Source organism: Ranitomeya variabilis, chromosome 5, assembly GCF_051348905.1.
Source record: "Ranitomeya variabilis isolate aRanVar5 chromosome 5, aRanVar5.hap1, whole genome shotgun sequence".
In the NCBI taxonomy this organism is placed as follows: Eukaryota; Metazoa; Chordata; class Amphibia; order Anura; family Dendrobatidae; genus Ranitomeya; species Ranitomeya variabilis.
The window spans coordinates 253,092,416-253,110,577 of record NC_135236.1 but is presented as its reverse complement, the minus strand read 5'-3'; the positions used below and the strand labels follow the sequence as shown (position 1 = coordinate 253,110,577).

General features: G+C 39.1%; 1 protein-coding gene across 2 annotated transcripts in view; it reads right to left on the bottom strand.

The window, feature by feature from the left end:
* Positions 1-6,791: 6,791 nt before the first annotated feature.
* The window catches only part of LOC143775665 (nuclear receptor ROR-alpha), a 502,224-nt gene continuing 490,853 nt past the window's right edge, over positions 6,792-18,162 (bottom strand). For both annotated transcript variants that reach the window (XM_077264060.1, XM_077264061.1), the window contains one exon: positions 6,792-17,114. In XM_077264060.1, the coding sequence (XP_077120175.1) occupies positions 16,950-17,114 (165 nt within the window). In that variant the 3' untranslated portion in view covers positions 6,792-16,949. The remainder of the gene's footprint in view (positions 17,115-18,162) is intronic.

Below are 18,162 nucleotides of genomic sequence, written 5' to 3'. Positions count from 1 at the left end.
AAACCGAGATCTATCTCCAGAAAACAACTCAGGAATAGGTACCTTTGGCTCAGACATAGGACTGTGAAAAACAAAATCCTGAATGCTTTGCACCCTTGCAGCAAGATGATCCACACTAGAAGTCAGACTCTGAATATCCATGTCTGCAGCTGAACTCAAAGCCACCCAGAAATTAAGGGGATGAGAGAAGCTGGACAGACTGCAGCAAAGGGAGAGGAAAAGAAAAAAAAAAAAAAATTGTACTCAGGACTTCTCTTATCCTACTTCTGCGATGCATTAAACACTTTTCGGGCCTGCTGTACTGTTATGATCCCAGTGGCTTAGGATCACAAATCTAACCAGCTACGTAAGAGATAATAGGACAAGCTCTGGGGATGTGGTAACTGGACTGACCGCAAACCTGATCCTAACCAAACACACTAAAGGTAGCCGTGGAACGTTTCCTGAAATCCTAGACGTCTCTTCACGGCCTGAGAAACTGACTACCCCTAGAGATAAAGTAAGACCTCACTTGCCTCAGAGAAATAACCCCAAAGATATAGAACAGCCCCCCACAAATAATAACGGTGAGTTAAGAGGAAAAGACAAACGCAGAGATGAAACAGGTTAAGCAAATGAGGCCCGCTAACACTAGATAGCAGAAAATAGCAAGGGATCTGTGCGGTCAGTAAAAAACCCTATACAAAAATATCCACGCAGAGAATGCGAGAACCCCCACACCAACTAACGATGTGGGGGGAGCAACTCAGCACCCCAGAGCTACCAGCAAGCAGAGAAATCACATATTAGCAAACTGGACAAAACTCATAATATTCTAGGAAACATATTGAACATAGATGAGCAAAAATAAGCAAACAGAACTTAGCTTCTCATGAAGAGACTGATAACGGATGTAGACAGGAGCAATCAGAATAGCACTGAATACAACGACAGCAGGCATAGACTGAGAGTCCAAGTGAGCTTAAATAGAAAACCAGCCCACAGATAACGAGACAGCTGATGCCAGTCACAAACCTGCAGAAAGACAGCACTCACACAGTACCACTTGTGACCACAAGAGGGAGCCCAGAAATAGAGTTCACAACAATAATGCAATCCCCATAAGCCTCCATATAGGATAATGCACTCCCCATAGGCCTACTATATATTGTATAATGCACCCCCCCCATAGGCAGACCCTATACTGTATAATGCATCCCCCAAAGGCAGACTCTATTGCACAAGGCAGCACCCATAGGCAGACTCTATAGCACAAGGCAGCACCCATAGGCAGACTCTGTAGTATAAAGCAGCACCCCCACAGGCAGACCCTGTAGTATAAAGCAGAACCCCACAGGCAGACCCTGTAGTATAAGACAACACCCCCATAGGCAGATCCTGTAATATAAGGCAGCACCCTCATAGGTAGACTCTGTAGCATATGGCAGCACCCCTATAAGTAGACCCTGTAGTATAAGGCCGAACCCCCATAGGCAGATCCTGTAGTATAAGGCAGCACCCCTATAGGCAGACCCTGTAGTATAAGGCAGCACCCCATGTAGGCAGACCCTGTAGTATAAGACAGCACCCCTATAGGCAGACCCAGTAATATAAGGCAGCCCCCCATAGGCAGATCCTGTAGTATAAGAGCACACCTATAGGCAGACCCTGTAATATAATTCAGCACCCCTATAGGCAGACCCTGTAATATAAGGCAGCACCCCTATAGGCAGACCCTGTGATATAAGGCAGCACCCCCATAGGCAGATCATGTAGTATGACAGCCCCCATAGGCAGACCCTGTAATATAAGGCACCACCCCTATAGGCAGACCCTTTAATATAAGGCAGCACCCCTATAGGCAGATCCTGTAGTATAAGACAGCGCCCCTATAGGCAGACCCAGTAATATAAGACAGCCCCCCATAGGCAGACCCTGTAGTAAAGGGCAGCACCCCTATAGGCAGACCCTGTAATATAATTCAGCACCCCCATAGGCAGATCCTGTAGTATAAGACAGCACCCCTATAGACAGACCCTGTAATATAAAACAGCGCCCCTATAGGCAGACCCTGTATTATAAGGCAGCACCCCTATAGACAGACCCTGTAATATAAGGCAGCACCCCCATAGGCAGATCCTGTAGTATATGACAGAACCCCCATAGGCAGACTCTGTAGTATAAGGCAGCACCCCTAAATAGTCCTGGAAGGACTTGCGAGACCTCTGACACAAGCCTGCAAACATGAGGTCCTGAACGGATTTGGGCTCTCTACTGTCTATTACCCCCATGGTGGCTCGCACCGACCTCACCAATGAGTCCATATTTTCCATGGGGAAGCAAGGCCTCCCCTCCTCATCCGAAGATGATGAAGGGGACTCAAACTGCTGCCCCCCATTGACGGACTAGATCCTGAGCTCACCCCAACGCTAGCTCTTCTATGGGCCTCTCACTTAAGGGAGCTCCTAATTTCTTCCCTGATGACAGCCCTTAGATCCAATGTACAAACAGGCACCTCCTCCTCCAGGGTCTGGCATATGCAGGACTGACAAAGCCTTTTCGCATAGCTGTCAGGCAGGGGTACTGTGCACAAAGCACATTGCTTGTGCTTAGTCTTTGCTGATTTCTTAACCTGGGAATAGAGCATAAAAGGGGGAAATTCAGCTTACCAGGTGATCATACACACACTCAGCACCCGAAGCTGTGTCTCAGTGGAGTACTGATTCTGGAGGAGGGGATCCAGTGCACAACGTAGGGGTCCCAGATGGCTGGTAGCCCTGTTCACCATTCTTGCCAGTGGTCGCGCTCACCCTGGAGCGACTGCTTCCGCTGCTCCTTTTGCGCTGCTTGGACACCTGCAGGCGATGCCTCCATATCCCCCAGAGAGGACATTCTTGCCACACACTGCTGCAGCCCCGGCATCCACCTAAGAAGGCCAGGCCATGCCTCCTCTCCTCCCCGGTCTCCCCCGGAAGTCCTCACCTCCACTTCCGGGTCACAGGTGCTTTACTTTTGCCGCCGGAAGACGATGCCGGCTTTCTGGACGAACGCAGGGAGCCCCACTCCACCTGCGCTGCGCCCGTGTGACCCAAGGCGGCCTCCGCCCGGACCCTGGGATCGCGATATCCATCTGCCAGATGAGGAGGGGTCTGCATGCAGAGCACCCCCGACGCTGCTTCTAGCGTCCCAGGCTCTGCTGTTCCCTCAGATACCACACAGAGGCTGCTTGGACCCAGGTAAGCCTGTCTTCCCGCAGGTTCCCACTTCAGGACAGGAACCCAACTGAGGAGGCGAGCGGGACCGCCCCCCTTTTTAACCTATAGGTTCCTGTCCTGATGGTGGGCGGATCCCCTCTTTCGTGGGGTGCTGTCGTGGTGAAAGGAAAAGACAGGGTTTTTGTATACTCAAGGAAATAGGGAAGAAGTAGATTACCAAAGAACGATACGTAAGTTAACAGCAAAAAAAAATGCTGTAAATTATAGCTTCTCATAACTACCTCCAGGAAATCAGTTTAAAATGGTTTTCAACGTCTTCAGCAGTTTCCGGCTAAGCCGACATTCTGTCTTGTCACTTTTATGAACAAGACTTATAAAGCTAATATATTTACAAGGATATATGCGTTGAGTACCTGTGCTTGGGGCCCAATCATTTGATGCTTCACATGATCTCTATTTTCCACATTATCCACCTTGTGCTGATCTGTAAAAGATGATAACACCCTTCTATATTGGTCCTGGTCCTCTCATCTCCATTCCACATTCTGGCAAAAATGTTCACTGGCTCGTCTCTGCCAAACAACGTGGTGCTTTTCTTCCTTCAACATCACCTCCAAAAAGATAAAAACTCCACTTTTGGGTATTAAATTTATGCCTTCATGATGGTAGCCCAGGTCTAATATCTGATGTTTTTAACAGCAAGTATGCCAATCCCACTATAACTTTCCTTTTTTTCTCTGTCTCCCATGCTTTTCTTTCCTTTCTCTCTAGTCCACCCACTTTAAGCCCATTAGTCCATCATTGTGTTAGGAAGAAACCACCATCTATATGACTACTGACCACACTAAGGTCACTTTTAAGTTTCCAAAAGTTATGAAAATGTTTCTTAAAATGTGGACGTTACTGTTATGTTCCATGTTACCTCGAAACTTCAACTGTTTTCTAAATTGTGTAGAAAACTTTAGTTTGTGTTTTATGAAAATTAGTAAAAAACAAAAAAAATTATTGCACAAAGATCTTAAACTTGTAAAGTCTGCTTCTTGCTAACCAGTCAGAACGTAGTTGACAATATTAGACTTTATTGGATTTGCTTATTGTCCATTGTTTACCTTTGTTTTAGTTAAAGGGAATCTGTCAGTAGGATCCATCCTCCGAAGCCATCTATATGGGCATGTATGTCATGGGAAGTTTAAACCCTTAACCCCCAAGGGTGGTTTCCTTGTTAATGACCAGGCCAATTTTTACAATTCTGACCACTGTCCCTTTGAGGTTATAACTCTGGAACGCTTGCATGGATCCTGATGATTCTGACAATGTTTTCTCGTGACATATTGTACTTCATGTTAGTGGTAAAAGTTCCTCGATATTACTTGCATTTATTTGTGAAAAAAAAAATGGAAATTTGGTGAAAATTTTGAAAATTTCGCAATTTTCCAACTTTGAATTTTCATGCACTTAAGTATTTTTATGTGTCATATCTCTGTGATTTAAGTAACTTTTCCCATATGTCTACTTTACATCAGCACAATTTTGAAACCAACATTTTTTTTTACCTTTTTTTTTTTTTAGAGACCACATCACATTTGAAGTCACCTTCAGGGGTCTATATGATAGAAAATACCCAAAAGTGACAACATTCTAAAAACTGCACCCCTCAAGGTGCTCAAAATTCTCAACATTCAAGAAGTTTATTAACCCTTCAGGTGCTTCACAAGAATTTTTGGAATGTTTAAAAAAAAAAAAAAAAAAAAAAATGAACATTTAACTATTTTTTCACAAAACAATTACTTCAGATCCAATTTGTTTTATTTTACCAAGGGTAACAGGAGAAATTGGACCCCAAAAGTTGTTGTCCAATTTGTTCTGAGTACTCTGATACCCCATATGTGGGGGTAAACCCCCTGTTTGGGCGCACGGGAAAGCTCGGAAGGGAAGGAGCACTGTTTTACTTTTTCAATGCAGAATTGGCTGGAATTGAGATCGGACGCCATGTCACGTTTGAAGAGCCCCTGATGTGCCTAAACAGTGGAAACCCCCCAATTCTAACTCCACCCCTAACCCTAATCCCAACCCTAACCACACCCCTAACCCAAACACACCGCTAACTCCAACACACCCCTAACCCTAATCCCAACCATAACCCTAACCACACCCCTAGCCCTAATCCCAACCGTAAATGTAATCCAAACCCTAACCCCATCTCTAGCCCTAACCCTAATGAGAAAATAGAAATAACTACATTTTTTTTATTTTATTATTTTTCCCTAAGGGGGTGATGAAGGGGGGTTTGATTTACCATTTATAGCGGGTTTCTTGGCAGCTGTCACACACTAAAAGATGCTTTTTATTGCAAAAAAAATTAGTTTTTGCATCACCACATTTTGAGAAGCTATAATTGTTCCATATTTTGGCCCAGAGTCATGTGAGGTCTTGTTTTTTGCAGGATGAGTTGACGTTTTTATTGGTACCATTGTCGGGCACATAACATTTTTTGATCGCTTATTACGATTTTTGGGAGGCACAATGAACTAAAACTAGCGATTCATTAATTTTTTTTTTTGGGGGGGGGGGCCTTTATACCGTTCCGCGTTTGGTAAAATTGATAAAGCTGTTTTATTCTTCGGATCAGTATGATTACAGCGATACCTCATTTATATTTTTTTATGTTTTGGCACTTTTATATACAATAAAAACAATTTTATATAAAAAAAATAATTATTTTTGCATCGCTTTATTCTGAGGGCTATAACTTTTTATTTTTTTGCTGATGACACTGTATGGCAGCTCGTTTTTTGCGAGACAAAATGATGTCTTTAGTGGTACCATGTTTATTTATATCCGTCTTTTTGATCGCGTGTTATTCCACTTTTTGTTTGCCGGTATGATGATAAAGCGTTGTTTTGTGTCTCGTTTTATTATTTCTTTTTTTTTTTTATGGTGTTCACTGAAGGGCTTAACTAGTGGGACAGTTTTATAGGTCGGGTGGTTACAGACGCAGCGATACTAAATATGTGTACTTTTATTGTTTGTTTTTTTTATTTACATAAATATTTTTCGGGAAAAATATTTATTTATTCTTTATTTAGGATTTTTTTTTTTTTTATATTTTTACACGTTAATTTTTTTTTTTTTTCTACATTGTCCCAGGGTGGGACATCACTATATGTTGCAGAGCACCGTGTCAGATCAGCGATCTGACAGACAGTGCAGCAGGCTTCTCAGCGCCTGCTCTCAGCAGGCACTGACAAGCCACCTCCCTGTAGGACCCGGAAGGACCCCGCGGCCATCTTGGATCCTGGGGCCTGCAGGGAGGAATAAGAATATTGGGTCACATATGTCAAGGTATGAATTTATTCAGCTTCCTATGACCTACACGCCCATATAGACGGCTATTGGCAGACTCCCTTTAATGTTTGTCTACACACCAGCAATATATATATTTTGATAATATTAAACTGCATTATGCTATGGTAGCATTAAACGTCTTTGGTGGTATGTGCTGCAAATGTCTACCTCTGCTCGTTGTGATCTTCAGAACGGTATAAAAAAATTACAGAAGAGGAAGAGAGATTACAAAACAACACAGACACACACGGATCAGCTCCTGATTAAATTTATTGCAGAATAATTTACAGTTTGATTGTATTTAGAGAAGAATACCCTGGACTCAGTGTCTGATACAGATACCTGCCAGATAGGTGCAGAGTTTTGTTATATATATATATATATATTTATAAATATATATTTATGTATATATTTATATAGTCAGCCAAAATTGAACAGACCCAAAAAACTGGGATCTGAATTTTGATCACAAAATATGTACCATAAGCTAGCACCACACAAGAAAAACACAAAGAATTAACAGATCAGGCTCTGTCAAGCCTTTAACAGAGAGCATACTTAAATGGCATTTAACAGCATATAGTGATATCAATACCCTCTTTATCTGCCAAGAATGCCTGCAAAGTTTAGCTGGCAAACATCTTACAGAAAGTGAGTCAAACAAAGATATAGTGTCACTGAGTAGAAACATATAATGTGTAGATACAAAGAGCCTGTATATTGCCAGAGTACAGATTGCATGTATATTCATTAGACGGCATGATTATTAGGACTTTATTTCATATTTCCAGCACATGAAAGATTTGCTTTAACTTAATTAAAATATATGCGCAGATTTTTCCTTTCCTGTATACTCTTTGTATGAAAAGTTGTATTATTAATAGTTTAACTCTGTAATATTAAGATTTCCACAAACCAAGCCTAGCATTTGGTCAATTCACGTCTTTGTGGGTGGATTACAATGAGCTGTGCTATGGTCAGTAGTTCACCGTTAGTTAACTGGTCACATCGAAAAGCAGGCAAAGAAAACATTTTATTCAAGTATATTCATGTCATATGGTAATATGAAACTAGAAAAGTGCATCAATTGGTGACTAGGATTTATTCATTATTTTTCTGGATGAGTCTTAAAAAGGGAAGGTTTGCCTTTATCTGTAATGGTGGCGATACACCTTCAGTGTGTCAGTGAAAAGCTCATTTGGCCGACGGCTTTTCTTCCCAACTTCACCTTACGTATGAATGAATATGTTTTAAATGGGAAGAGGGGAATGAGCTACTCCTGGACCCCACGAGGAGAAGGAAATTGGCATGAGAAAATCAAACATTCCATCAACTAGTGGTGGGAGTCATTCAGACCCACTGAAAACCGCTCTAACGTGTACGAGTACTTTAAGATAGGGTTGGTGAGGTCCATAAACTATGACCACAATCTACTATGTCTCAGCATGGTGACCCTTCAGAATATCTCTGGGGCTTTCATACTTCCAAGTTTTGACTCCTATTGAAATCTATGACTACAATGCACATTTCAATGAGATCATAACTGAAGACAATTCGGAAAATCAGAAGGATTACTTAGCAGAGCCATGTGGCCCCTTTACTATAGCGACCTAAGGAGGTCTCTGCTCCCAATAATCCAGTCTTGTCATAATGACAAGGCAGAGGACATATAAAAGGTACACCTCATTTCATTTACTTGACCAGTTCCATTAAACATGTAGTTGACATTTTTGAAGGCTTTTCTAGGTGTTTTAAGGTTCTAGAATATATAGTTAAAACTAAGATTCCTAGAAAGGAGCGAATTAGTTTGCTAATTTAGTGAATCAAAATTTGCAAATTAATTTAGTCTTTAGACATAGCAAGAGATGGTTGGATGCAGGTGAATCAAATGTCAACATCAGTTCACCCATCTTTAGTAACGGCTTAAGATTTTTGTTGAAAGAAGGTTGGATCGGTTGGCTTCGTTCACTACTCACCAAGTAGAAAGCAGTAAATAACTCCTATAGGCTAGCAGAATTATGGTGCTTACTTTTATCCCCGCAGTTCTATACAATGGTGGCTCAATAGTGTGAGCGTAAGCAATTTAGAAGTATTTCAGAAATTACAAGCAGAACATGCATTAAAATGCTAAATAAGTGGGAAAACTCTGAAAACGAAGGTTATCGCTCTTAATCCACTGCAACTACATTATATTTGGCGGGGTTGACATTAATAACTAATTGTTTGCCTGTCCGATCACTGACCAAGGTGAGCTTTTATTTATAAATGTAATAATCAGAGGGTAAAAAAAATGTTCTCGCCTCATCATGCTTTTATCCTCTCTAGTAATTACAATAAACTATATAATTTCCAGCAAAAGTCGGTGAGTATCTTACATTTGGTCCTGAATACTGATCAGATAGAGAGGTTGATTAAAAAGGTATAAAAATAAAAAGTGTTGTATCCATTTTAACATGTGAGACATTAGGGTATAGTTTATCTGAAAAAGAACATAACTAGGTATCAAATTCAATTATTCTATTAATCACCAATGATTCACTGCCATGCCAAACCTATCAAAGGAAAATGTATCATGTGTAATCTGAGCAATGCCGGAAATAATATTGTAAAGTTTGTCATAGAAAGCAATGTATAAGGCCCCGTCTGGATGGCCGCACTCTACTTCCTATTGTCTGTACTCATCTGTCCAATTTCAGAAAAATGTTAAAACAAATAAAATACACTAGTATTTCACAAAACTAAAACCATCTAAGACAAAACAGAAATTTCATATCGACACAAAGAGCAGAAAAAATGTGAACATGCCGGTGTATTTTCAAGAGATAAAGACAATGTAGTTTTATTGCTTCGACATTCAGTTATTTATGGCTGGATAACCTCTCGGAGTGGATTTATTGTATCCATATTTATATATTGATATACGTGGAGACATAAAATGGTTTAAAATGCAGAAACAAACAAAAAACAGAACAAACAGCTGAACAATAAAAATCAAACTATCTACAATGTTAACACTGCTAATTTTCAATGTTTCAGTGGCTTTAGGTGAAGGTGCTACATTCCAGTCAGACCAAAGGGAATCTGTCACTTATATTGGAATCCTCAGTGTGTGCCGCATGTCTGGAAAAGTAAACCAGAAAAAATAGACATTGACTACTTATTTGGGGGCAAGGACTGATCTACCACAGCCATAAGCTGTTCCTCAAACTTTACTTTTAAAGAGGACATGCCATTCACCATAAATATGGATTTTTTGGGGGATCCTTGATACTAAGCTAGCCATATCGGCTGTTTTGTTAATGGATGAGGAAGTCCAGTTCAAGGACTAATGTCAATAACCTGCTGAGAAACATGATCGAAGAGAAGATATATTTAGATGGATTTTCTCATCTAAAGTGATGACTGTCTATGGAGTTTCTGATGTTGTATTCATATTTGCCACATGCTTAGTTTATCCTTGTCTTTAAACTTGCAGGAACATTTTTAGTCAACCGTTTTAAAACTAAACTTTCCCAAAATAAAATGAGAAAAAAAAATGAGAAAATCAAAATTAAGTCTAAAATCCTAAACGTTGCTTAAAGAAGCACTCCCAGCAAAAAAATCTTATTCCCTAACCCGTTACCGATATGTTTGTAGTCTATATGTGTACCATAGAAGTCCTCTCTGGTTCCCAAGCGATGTTCCGTATGGTTCTTCTAAATCATATGACCGCTATTCAGATTAGTCAGATGTGTGGATCACTTTCTCATTGTGCAAACTGCCTCTTCAGAAAGGAAGAGAACTAGAACTCTGGTGCCACCTACTTGAAGAAGCGACCCTAAATGTCAATATTGACTCTTTAACGAGCCTTACCATATGACGTAGGATAAAAGCCAAAGTCATATGGCAAGGGTTGTTAAAGGGTTGATATTGACTTTTAGGATTGCTACTTCCAGAAGAGGTCTAAAGTTCTTGACCTCTTCCTTTCTGAAGAGTCAATTTGCATATTTACATTTCCCAGTAGAGCATTGCAAAGCTCATAAGCCTATTCACTCCGACATGCAAGGCTTGGCATGTCACTTTCCACAAGGAGAAACGTTACCCCTTAGATCCCTACTTTCTCATTGTAATCCTATGAGAGTCTTGATGGGGGAGACTAACATTAGAAAAACAATGAGCGGGTTCTCACAGAAGACTTTATGTCAGCTGTCCAGTCCAAATAGTGGTCACCTGGTTCAGAAGAGGGATGTAGCGGCGCTGGGAACCGGAGCAGATGACAATTGATTTTGATTGAAGTATTTAAACACATAAATTACATACATATTTCTTAACGATTATGGAATAACATTATTGATGGGATGTTTTTACAACCAAATCCCTATATAGCAAATTATGCAACATCAAATATTGTGTAATTAATTGTGCCATCCAATATTTGTTACGGACATATATGTCTTATATTATTAGTTTAATGGAGGGCTGAAGATGTTCTAGAACAGTAAAAAAAAAAAAAAGTTGCTCAGCCAACAGTCTCTCCCATCTACATTAAAATGGCCTGCTAAGCCCAACATATACCGTATTTTATTATGGCACCACTTAGCATTGGGCAATACAATTATATAATGTCCTTATATTCCAGATTGTCCACAGATCCTAAAGGCCACAGATTATCTGTTGAGATGACAAATATGTATGGGCAGCCTTACAGTGTACACATATGTATTTATATCTGGGAATTTAGTAGAGGATGCCCTCTGCACCAAATAACATAAATAATAGTAGTCAATGTACAACCAAATCCATGCCAATTAAAGAAACACTAGACAATCAATTTGGTGGACCAAGCTTCTTTTTTAGCTTGTTTTCTGCAGTTTGGTGCATTATCTGTTTAGATAATTTGCATATTTTCACCCAAAACAAAATAAAAACACTTTTTATTTAATTAACTCTATATCCATCTGGACAGAGGTGAACTTTCCATTGTGTAATGAAGGATAACTGACATTTTTCCCTTTACAAAAAAAAAAAAGTTTAATTGCAGGATCCTGACTGCCCCTTTCTGGCATCTTCTCCAATGTGACAGCCTAGCGAGATGGATGAATAATTCCCTGAGGGAGCAAGGTGTATATATATATATATATTTTACATATTCTATTTACATATTGCACATTAGAAGGAATGGGGGGGAAAAGTGCAAACAAAATGGGTTTTTTAAACAATTACAGAAGGATTCATGGAATGTTTCAAAGGAAATACAATTCATAGAAGAGGGAGGAATGCAAAATGAATGTGCTGCAGTCCATAGCAAGGATGAGTAGACTCCTGAGTGGGCAGTATTCAAGTGCTCAGTCATCTCATACCATTTACCTTCCCATAGAGCCAGGTCTACAAAATGTCTGCCTGCCGAATGCATGCCAATAAATTAACTATTTAGAGGCTCTGATTGAATTATACGCATGTCATATTGTAACAACTGTTTCCCTATTTAATTACAGATATGGGATCTTTTATTAAAAAAAAAAAAAAAAAAAAATTCAGGTAGGTATTAAAATTAACAAGTAGAGAACAAATAGCTGACTTCTTTGAGGGCTATTTATTTTTTGCTTAATTTAAAATCATTAATTATTTGCAATAGGGTTGTCTTAGGCTATGTTTCCACAATGAGATTTTATTTACACTGCGTATTTTTAAAAAAATGAAAGTAACCTATCAGAAAATCTGCAACATCAAAGAGTCACCAAAAACCGCCTTGTGGGAATATTGCCTTAAACGTTTTATACAGTTTTGCTTCAACAGCCTGTATGTATCATAGTAAACATGAAGTTCAATTTTGATTTGATAATAAATCCACTTAAAAGATGGTTTACGACTGAGAGACAAAAGACTTACAAATCCTGTCATCTGAACAGGCTCAGTGATGGACTCACTGTTAAGTTATTCTGCAGCCTGCTATGTACAGTGATACATAGAGGATGTAGAAGCTGAATATTCCAAAACCGTTCTGTATTGACATATTACAGAGAAGTGTGTTCTAACAGCCAGGAAGCTTTCGGCAATTTATGAGGCTAAAAATCAACGAGGAAGTATTGCCTCCCTGCCGTAAACCTATCTGAACTTACGGTATTTTATTTAATAAGTGAAAGTGCTGCTCCCAAAAAATAAAACTGATCGTCGTATCACTCAAAATCACAGAGCTACATGTGATCTTACAGTAAGAAATAACGCCAGCAGAACACGCCTATTTAGGAATATGGTGAACAGCTCAAGTATTTAATATCTTGTGTCACTAAAATGTTAGCCGAACTGTATAACGAGAGTAATATGGGCATTTATTTAGGCAATCATGTATCGATAGCACTCTGGATAGGATTCTATATGTGTATATGAAAATTTTAGCTGAAATTCTTTGCACTCAATCCTTGTATTAATTGCAGCATATTCATCACACCACATTAACCAAAACATTAATACTATTATAACAATATCTGAATACAGCTAAGTGACATTTTGGCTATGGCACATTTAAAGAACTTAAAATAATTTTTTTTGTTAGCTTTTTTTTTTTTTTTTGTACCAGAGACAGTTCTTGAAAATACAAATTTTAACTTTTGATTTTTTTTTTCTTATAAAATTTGTACAATAATTGTTTAGTTTGTAACTTTTTCACATTACAAAAAATTCTGTTTATCATTATGACCGCTGAACAAATCACATTTTTATTGCAGGAATAGTTCAAGTGCCTTTAAATAATTATACAAGGGTTAAAAAAATATACTTTTTAATTATTATTATTATGCTTTCTAAAGTGGTCCAGGCTTTGTATTAAATATTGTAATTTTATCCCATCCCCACTTTAATTACCGTATCTTAACACTTAAAGCAGCCAGAACATACACACAGACACACAACTGCAAAACTTACATGGACATAGCTGTTTGGGATTGTACAATCAACAATGGATCCATCTGCCAATATAGTCATTCCAGATCATTGTGTCACAAGCAAACTATACAAAACTACTAGTGGTTACAATTCTATAAGGTTGATAGCGACACTGTCTAAGGCAGCAAAATAGGCAATCTGAGGCACGACAGCCATCGTTGACTATACCAGTCTCTAAATCACCAAGAATGTTAGTCCTGACAGCCTAATCAACTGGTGCTCAGTCTTTTCTTTCCTAAATCCCAGTTTTAGCTTTACCTAAAATATACTCGCACTGGGATGCACTGGGATTGACACTGGTCAAAATAAGTCGTTTTCTTCACATGAGAAACTATTTTTTCGCGGAACATACTACATATTTAGGGGCATAATGTTGGTTTTTACGTTTAAAATGTTTATTAATACCATAAAATCAGACAATTGCATTGTTTAACTGGGGGTTTTTCTTACAAAACCATATACAATTTTTTTTTTTTACATTTAATGCTGCTTTATTGTCTATATGAAAATCCTTCGCAATGAAGGGAAGTCACACTACGCTGCTATGTCGGGTTTTCTTTAGCTTCCTTATCAGCTTTGTTGTGTAGACTGGAACAAATCCAGCAGAGTCATTTTACTATCCTTGGAGGGTGGAAATTAAATAACTGACAACTTTTTAAAGACCAAGAATGGCATAAAAATGAAAAACAACAAAGCAAAGTAATGATACCTCTCCTATCTCTCAGCACTCCTGTACTGATACTTCTCGCATGCTTCCGGGTCTATGAAACTGCTAGAAAAAGCAGAGTACAATTCTGAATTTCTACAACCGATTCTCAAGATCAGGAGTTTCTTTCCCAGTGGTGGACCCACAGCAATCAGTAAGCTATCCCCTGTTATTTCAATTTCAGGAATACCCCTTTAGGAATGCTGAGGTTTCTAATAATTCTACAATAATTGCGAAGTCTGAATAGTGAGCATATACATGTACCATAGCAGCTTCTACCCTTGATCTCCTGCCATTTGTCCTACTAATTTTTTTCCTAAGGTAAAAACACTATGAGGAAATTCTGAGAAAAAAAATGATGGTGTTGCCAGATCAATCAGTCATATGAAACCTCGCAGCAAATAATGGGTGCAACTCCATCAATTCTACCAGGCTGCTACAATGAAGTATGTTCCACACATGAATTTCCATTCATAGTCTTAAATTAAATTTGTGTGAAAAAACTGTAAAGCGCTGTGGAATATGTTGACGTTCTATAAATAAAGATTATTATTATTATACATGTGTCCAACTTTGCAATGTATGGATTCAGAATTTTTTTTATTTTTGTAATACTATTTGCAATTCATGGGGATTTGACGAATGTAAGGAGAAAACAAAGGCATCAATATCGCGCTAAAGGGGTTGTGTCCAGGACTATATTCATTTTTTACTATGGGCCTAAGAACAGGCAGGTAGTTGATAACTGCCTATTCTGCTCATCGCAGATCTCTGCAGGCACAAAGCGGTCACGGACCGTTCCTGCTGGTAATTCTGATGCTTCAGTTGACGTCACCTCAACAAAGCAACTACTTCTCTTCTGAGCTGCTCTGTTGATGGAGTATGACAGTTGATGTCATGCTGATTGACAGTCAGCTCCCTGCTACCTTACTGCAGAAAGCTGTCTGTCAATCAGCATGACATCGGCAGTCATGACCAGTCAAAAGAGCAGCGCGGAAGACAAACAGCTGCTCTGTTGATGCGGTGCAGATGAATCGCCAGAAGGAACATTCAGTGACTGCTCTGAGCCGCCCCCGGACAAAAAAGGCAGGTAGTTAGCTGTTAATTTTTTGGCTCATAGTAACAAAATAATATAGTCCTGGATAAACCATGTAACTATCTTACTGCACAGTATAGCGTATTTTTTAGTGATGAGCGAATATACTCGTTACTCAAGATTTCCTGAGCATGCTCGGGTGTCCTCCGAGTATTTTTTAGTGTTTGGAGATTTAGTTTTTCTTGCCGCAGCTGAATGATTTACATCTGTTAGCCAGCATAAGTACATGTGGCAGTTGCCTGGTTGCTAGAGAATCCCCACATGTAATCATGCTGGCTAACAGATGTAAATCATTCAGCTACGGCAAGAAAAACTAAATCTCCAAACACTAAAAAATACTCGGAGGACCCCCGAGCGTGCTTGGGAAATCTCGAGTAACAAGTATATTCGCTCATCACTAGTAATTTTGCATAAATTGTGGGTTCTTTAAAATGGAGTATTCCTTACATTCATGTATTGCTGTCATTTGTTTCATAAGGATATGTATATAGTAATATATTTCCTTACGTTTCAATTTTAATCGATATAAAATGGATTACTCAATAGAATATTTTATAAGGACTATTTGCACTTCTGACAGACAATTTCCAAACGATGATTAGTTCAGGTGAGTTTTGGTAGAAATTGTGCACTAAAAATAAATAAATAAATAAAAAAAACAACAAAACTTTTCTGGAATAAGGTGAAGACCATCATGACCTACGGTTGTATGGTAGGCCGTATTTGCATCCCTGGTAATGACAAATTTTAATAGGGATAAACTGTGAAAAGTTCTATTTGATTCTATTTGATAAAAAGTAATGTTCATGATTTCACCAAGTTTTGGTCCTGTTATAGTAATGCAAGGTGACACAATGACACATGGAATCTCTTGCAGATGTGCTTTGTCCATCCCATTGCAGTGTTACACACCAATTGTACCTTTATATTCAAACACCTGGCTGGTTACACATCCCATTGTAACGACGCAGGGTCCAATTTAAACCCTGTAGGTACCATCACTATGGGAATCGTAAACAGTTTATTTGGACCAGCTTTTTCCCTAAACCAATCCCTCAAAAAACAGCAGCAGTAAGCGTTCCAACACACTCCCAAAAATCTATTGCTTTTTTTCACTAAGTCTCAATTTCCTGATGTGCACACAAAAATAGAAATTAAAAAAACAAAAATAAAAAAAGAGAAAAAACAAACAACAACAACCACATTTCACTAAACAAAGGGAGAAGAGCAGTAAGAATTAGTAAAAAGGTGCAAAACAAAAAAGTGCCGTATTGAAACAGACCAGAAGAAGCCTAAATCCGGCCCCTACACTTAAAGATCTCTTTAGCCATATAAATGTTCATGCCCAAGTACCCTGTAATACATATATTTATATATAAATATTACTTTGCTTGTATTGCTAGAGACCTCAAAAGTCTCATGGTTAAAAATGCAGGTGTGGTTCTCTTACCAGCCTGCCTTGTGATTGGTCCTTAAACTCTCCAAAACATCCTGTAAACAATATCCCTGGGGGGGTGAGAGGTCAAGGACAATTGTCTCTGCATGTCACCCCTCGCCCTCTCCTCCAGTACCCAGATTTGCGTAAAGTGTCTTGGTTCCTCGTTCTCATGTTCACAGACACGAGTGTGTGCACGACTATACTTTCATGAAACTGTTGTGCATTCCAGGTGCCATCCCGTAGACCCTTCTATCCCTCTAGTTGCATGGCTGGCTCGTATTCAGAGGTAAAAAGTTCCTTGTAGAGGGGAGGGAAGTGATGTCTCACAATGTCTGGATATATTGCTTTAAACGCCATGAGTTTCTCTGCGTGACGCCCACACAACGCACGCAGGGTGGAGACTTTGCATATTAACTGAAAAAAAAAACATAAAAAACAAAGCTTTCATTATAGAAGAAACAATATCAACCCCTGGAGTTTAATTATACAAAACCATAAACATACCAGACAACATAAATAGCCTAATTACTTTCTGCCGCAAATTAGCTTTATATTACCCATGCTGACATACTGTGTCCATTGTCAGCTTATTAGAAGCTTTGCTCCCAAATGTTATTTGGAGTAAACGCCCATGGAGTAAATGTATATAATGTAGCAAGAAAGTGTAATTGCAAATCTAATAGTAAGAAAAGTTGTAGTAAAAAAGGATTCCAAATAGTATCATTCAATACTCAGTGCTTTAAGATAGTTGGGTATTTACAGTGGTTATCCAGGCTTTAAGTTGAATGACCTAGTGTAATTCTTGTCATTTGCCTTCTAAGGCTATGTTCGCATTGCATTTTTGTCCCGTCAGTGGTTCCGTCAAGGATTCAGTCTGATGCCCCAAAAACAGGGACTCAATCGGAAACATCGACAGAGCCATTGACTTTATTGAGGCAGATTGAGTCACAATTTCCTTTGTCTGGCTTCTATTTCAACAGTGACCACCGGTCAATTGTACATTTGTGCCTGCCTCAAGAAGGTGGACGCTGCTGAAACAAAAGCCAGACAGAGCACAAAGTGACTGTCTGAATCACTAAAATCAGTAGCCCCATTGAGGATTCCGCTGAAATCCCATTTTTCAGCCCTGACGTGTGTCAAGAACACGATCTGAACCCAACCCAAGTATAGTCAACTATTTTAAAGTCTTGAATAATCCCTTTAAGTTTAATCATGACAGCCTCTTCTGGTTGAGAACCATAGCCATGGAAGCAGCTACCATAAGTTGTTAGTCACACAACAAAGCTAGTTAACAGGCAAGGCAATATTCATACAGGCAGCAGGGTGTCTATTTTCTTCAGGAGGCATGACAGATATGACTTATCAGTTATGATCCTTCATGACCAAAGACTTACTCAGACTTCATACAGACTTATTTGCCTAACGTCAGGAAGAGATTTAGACACTTGGATACATAAATGTG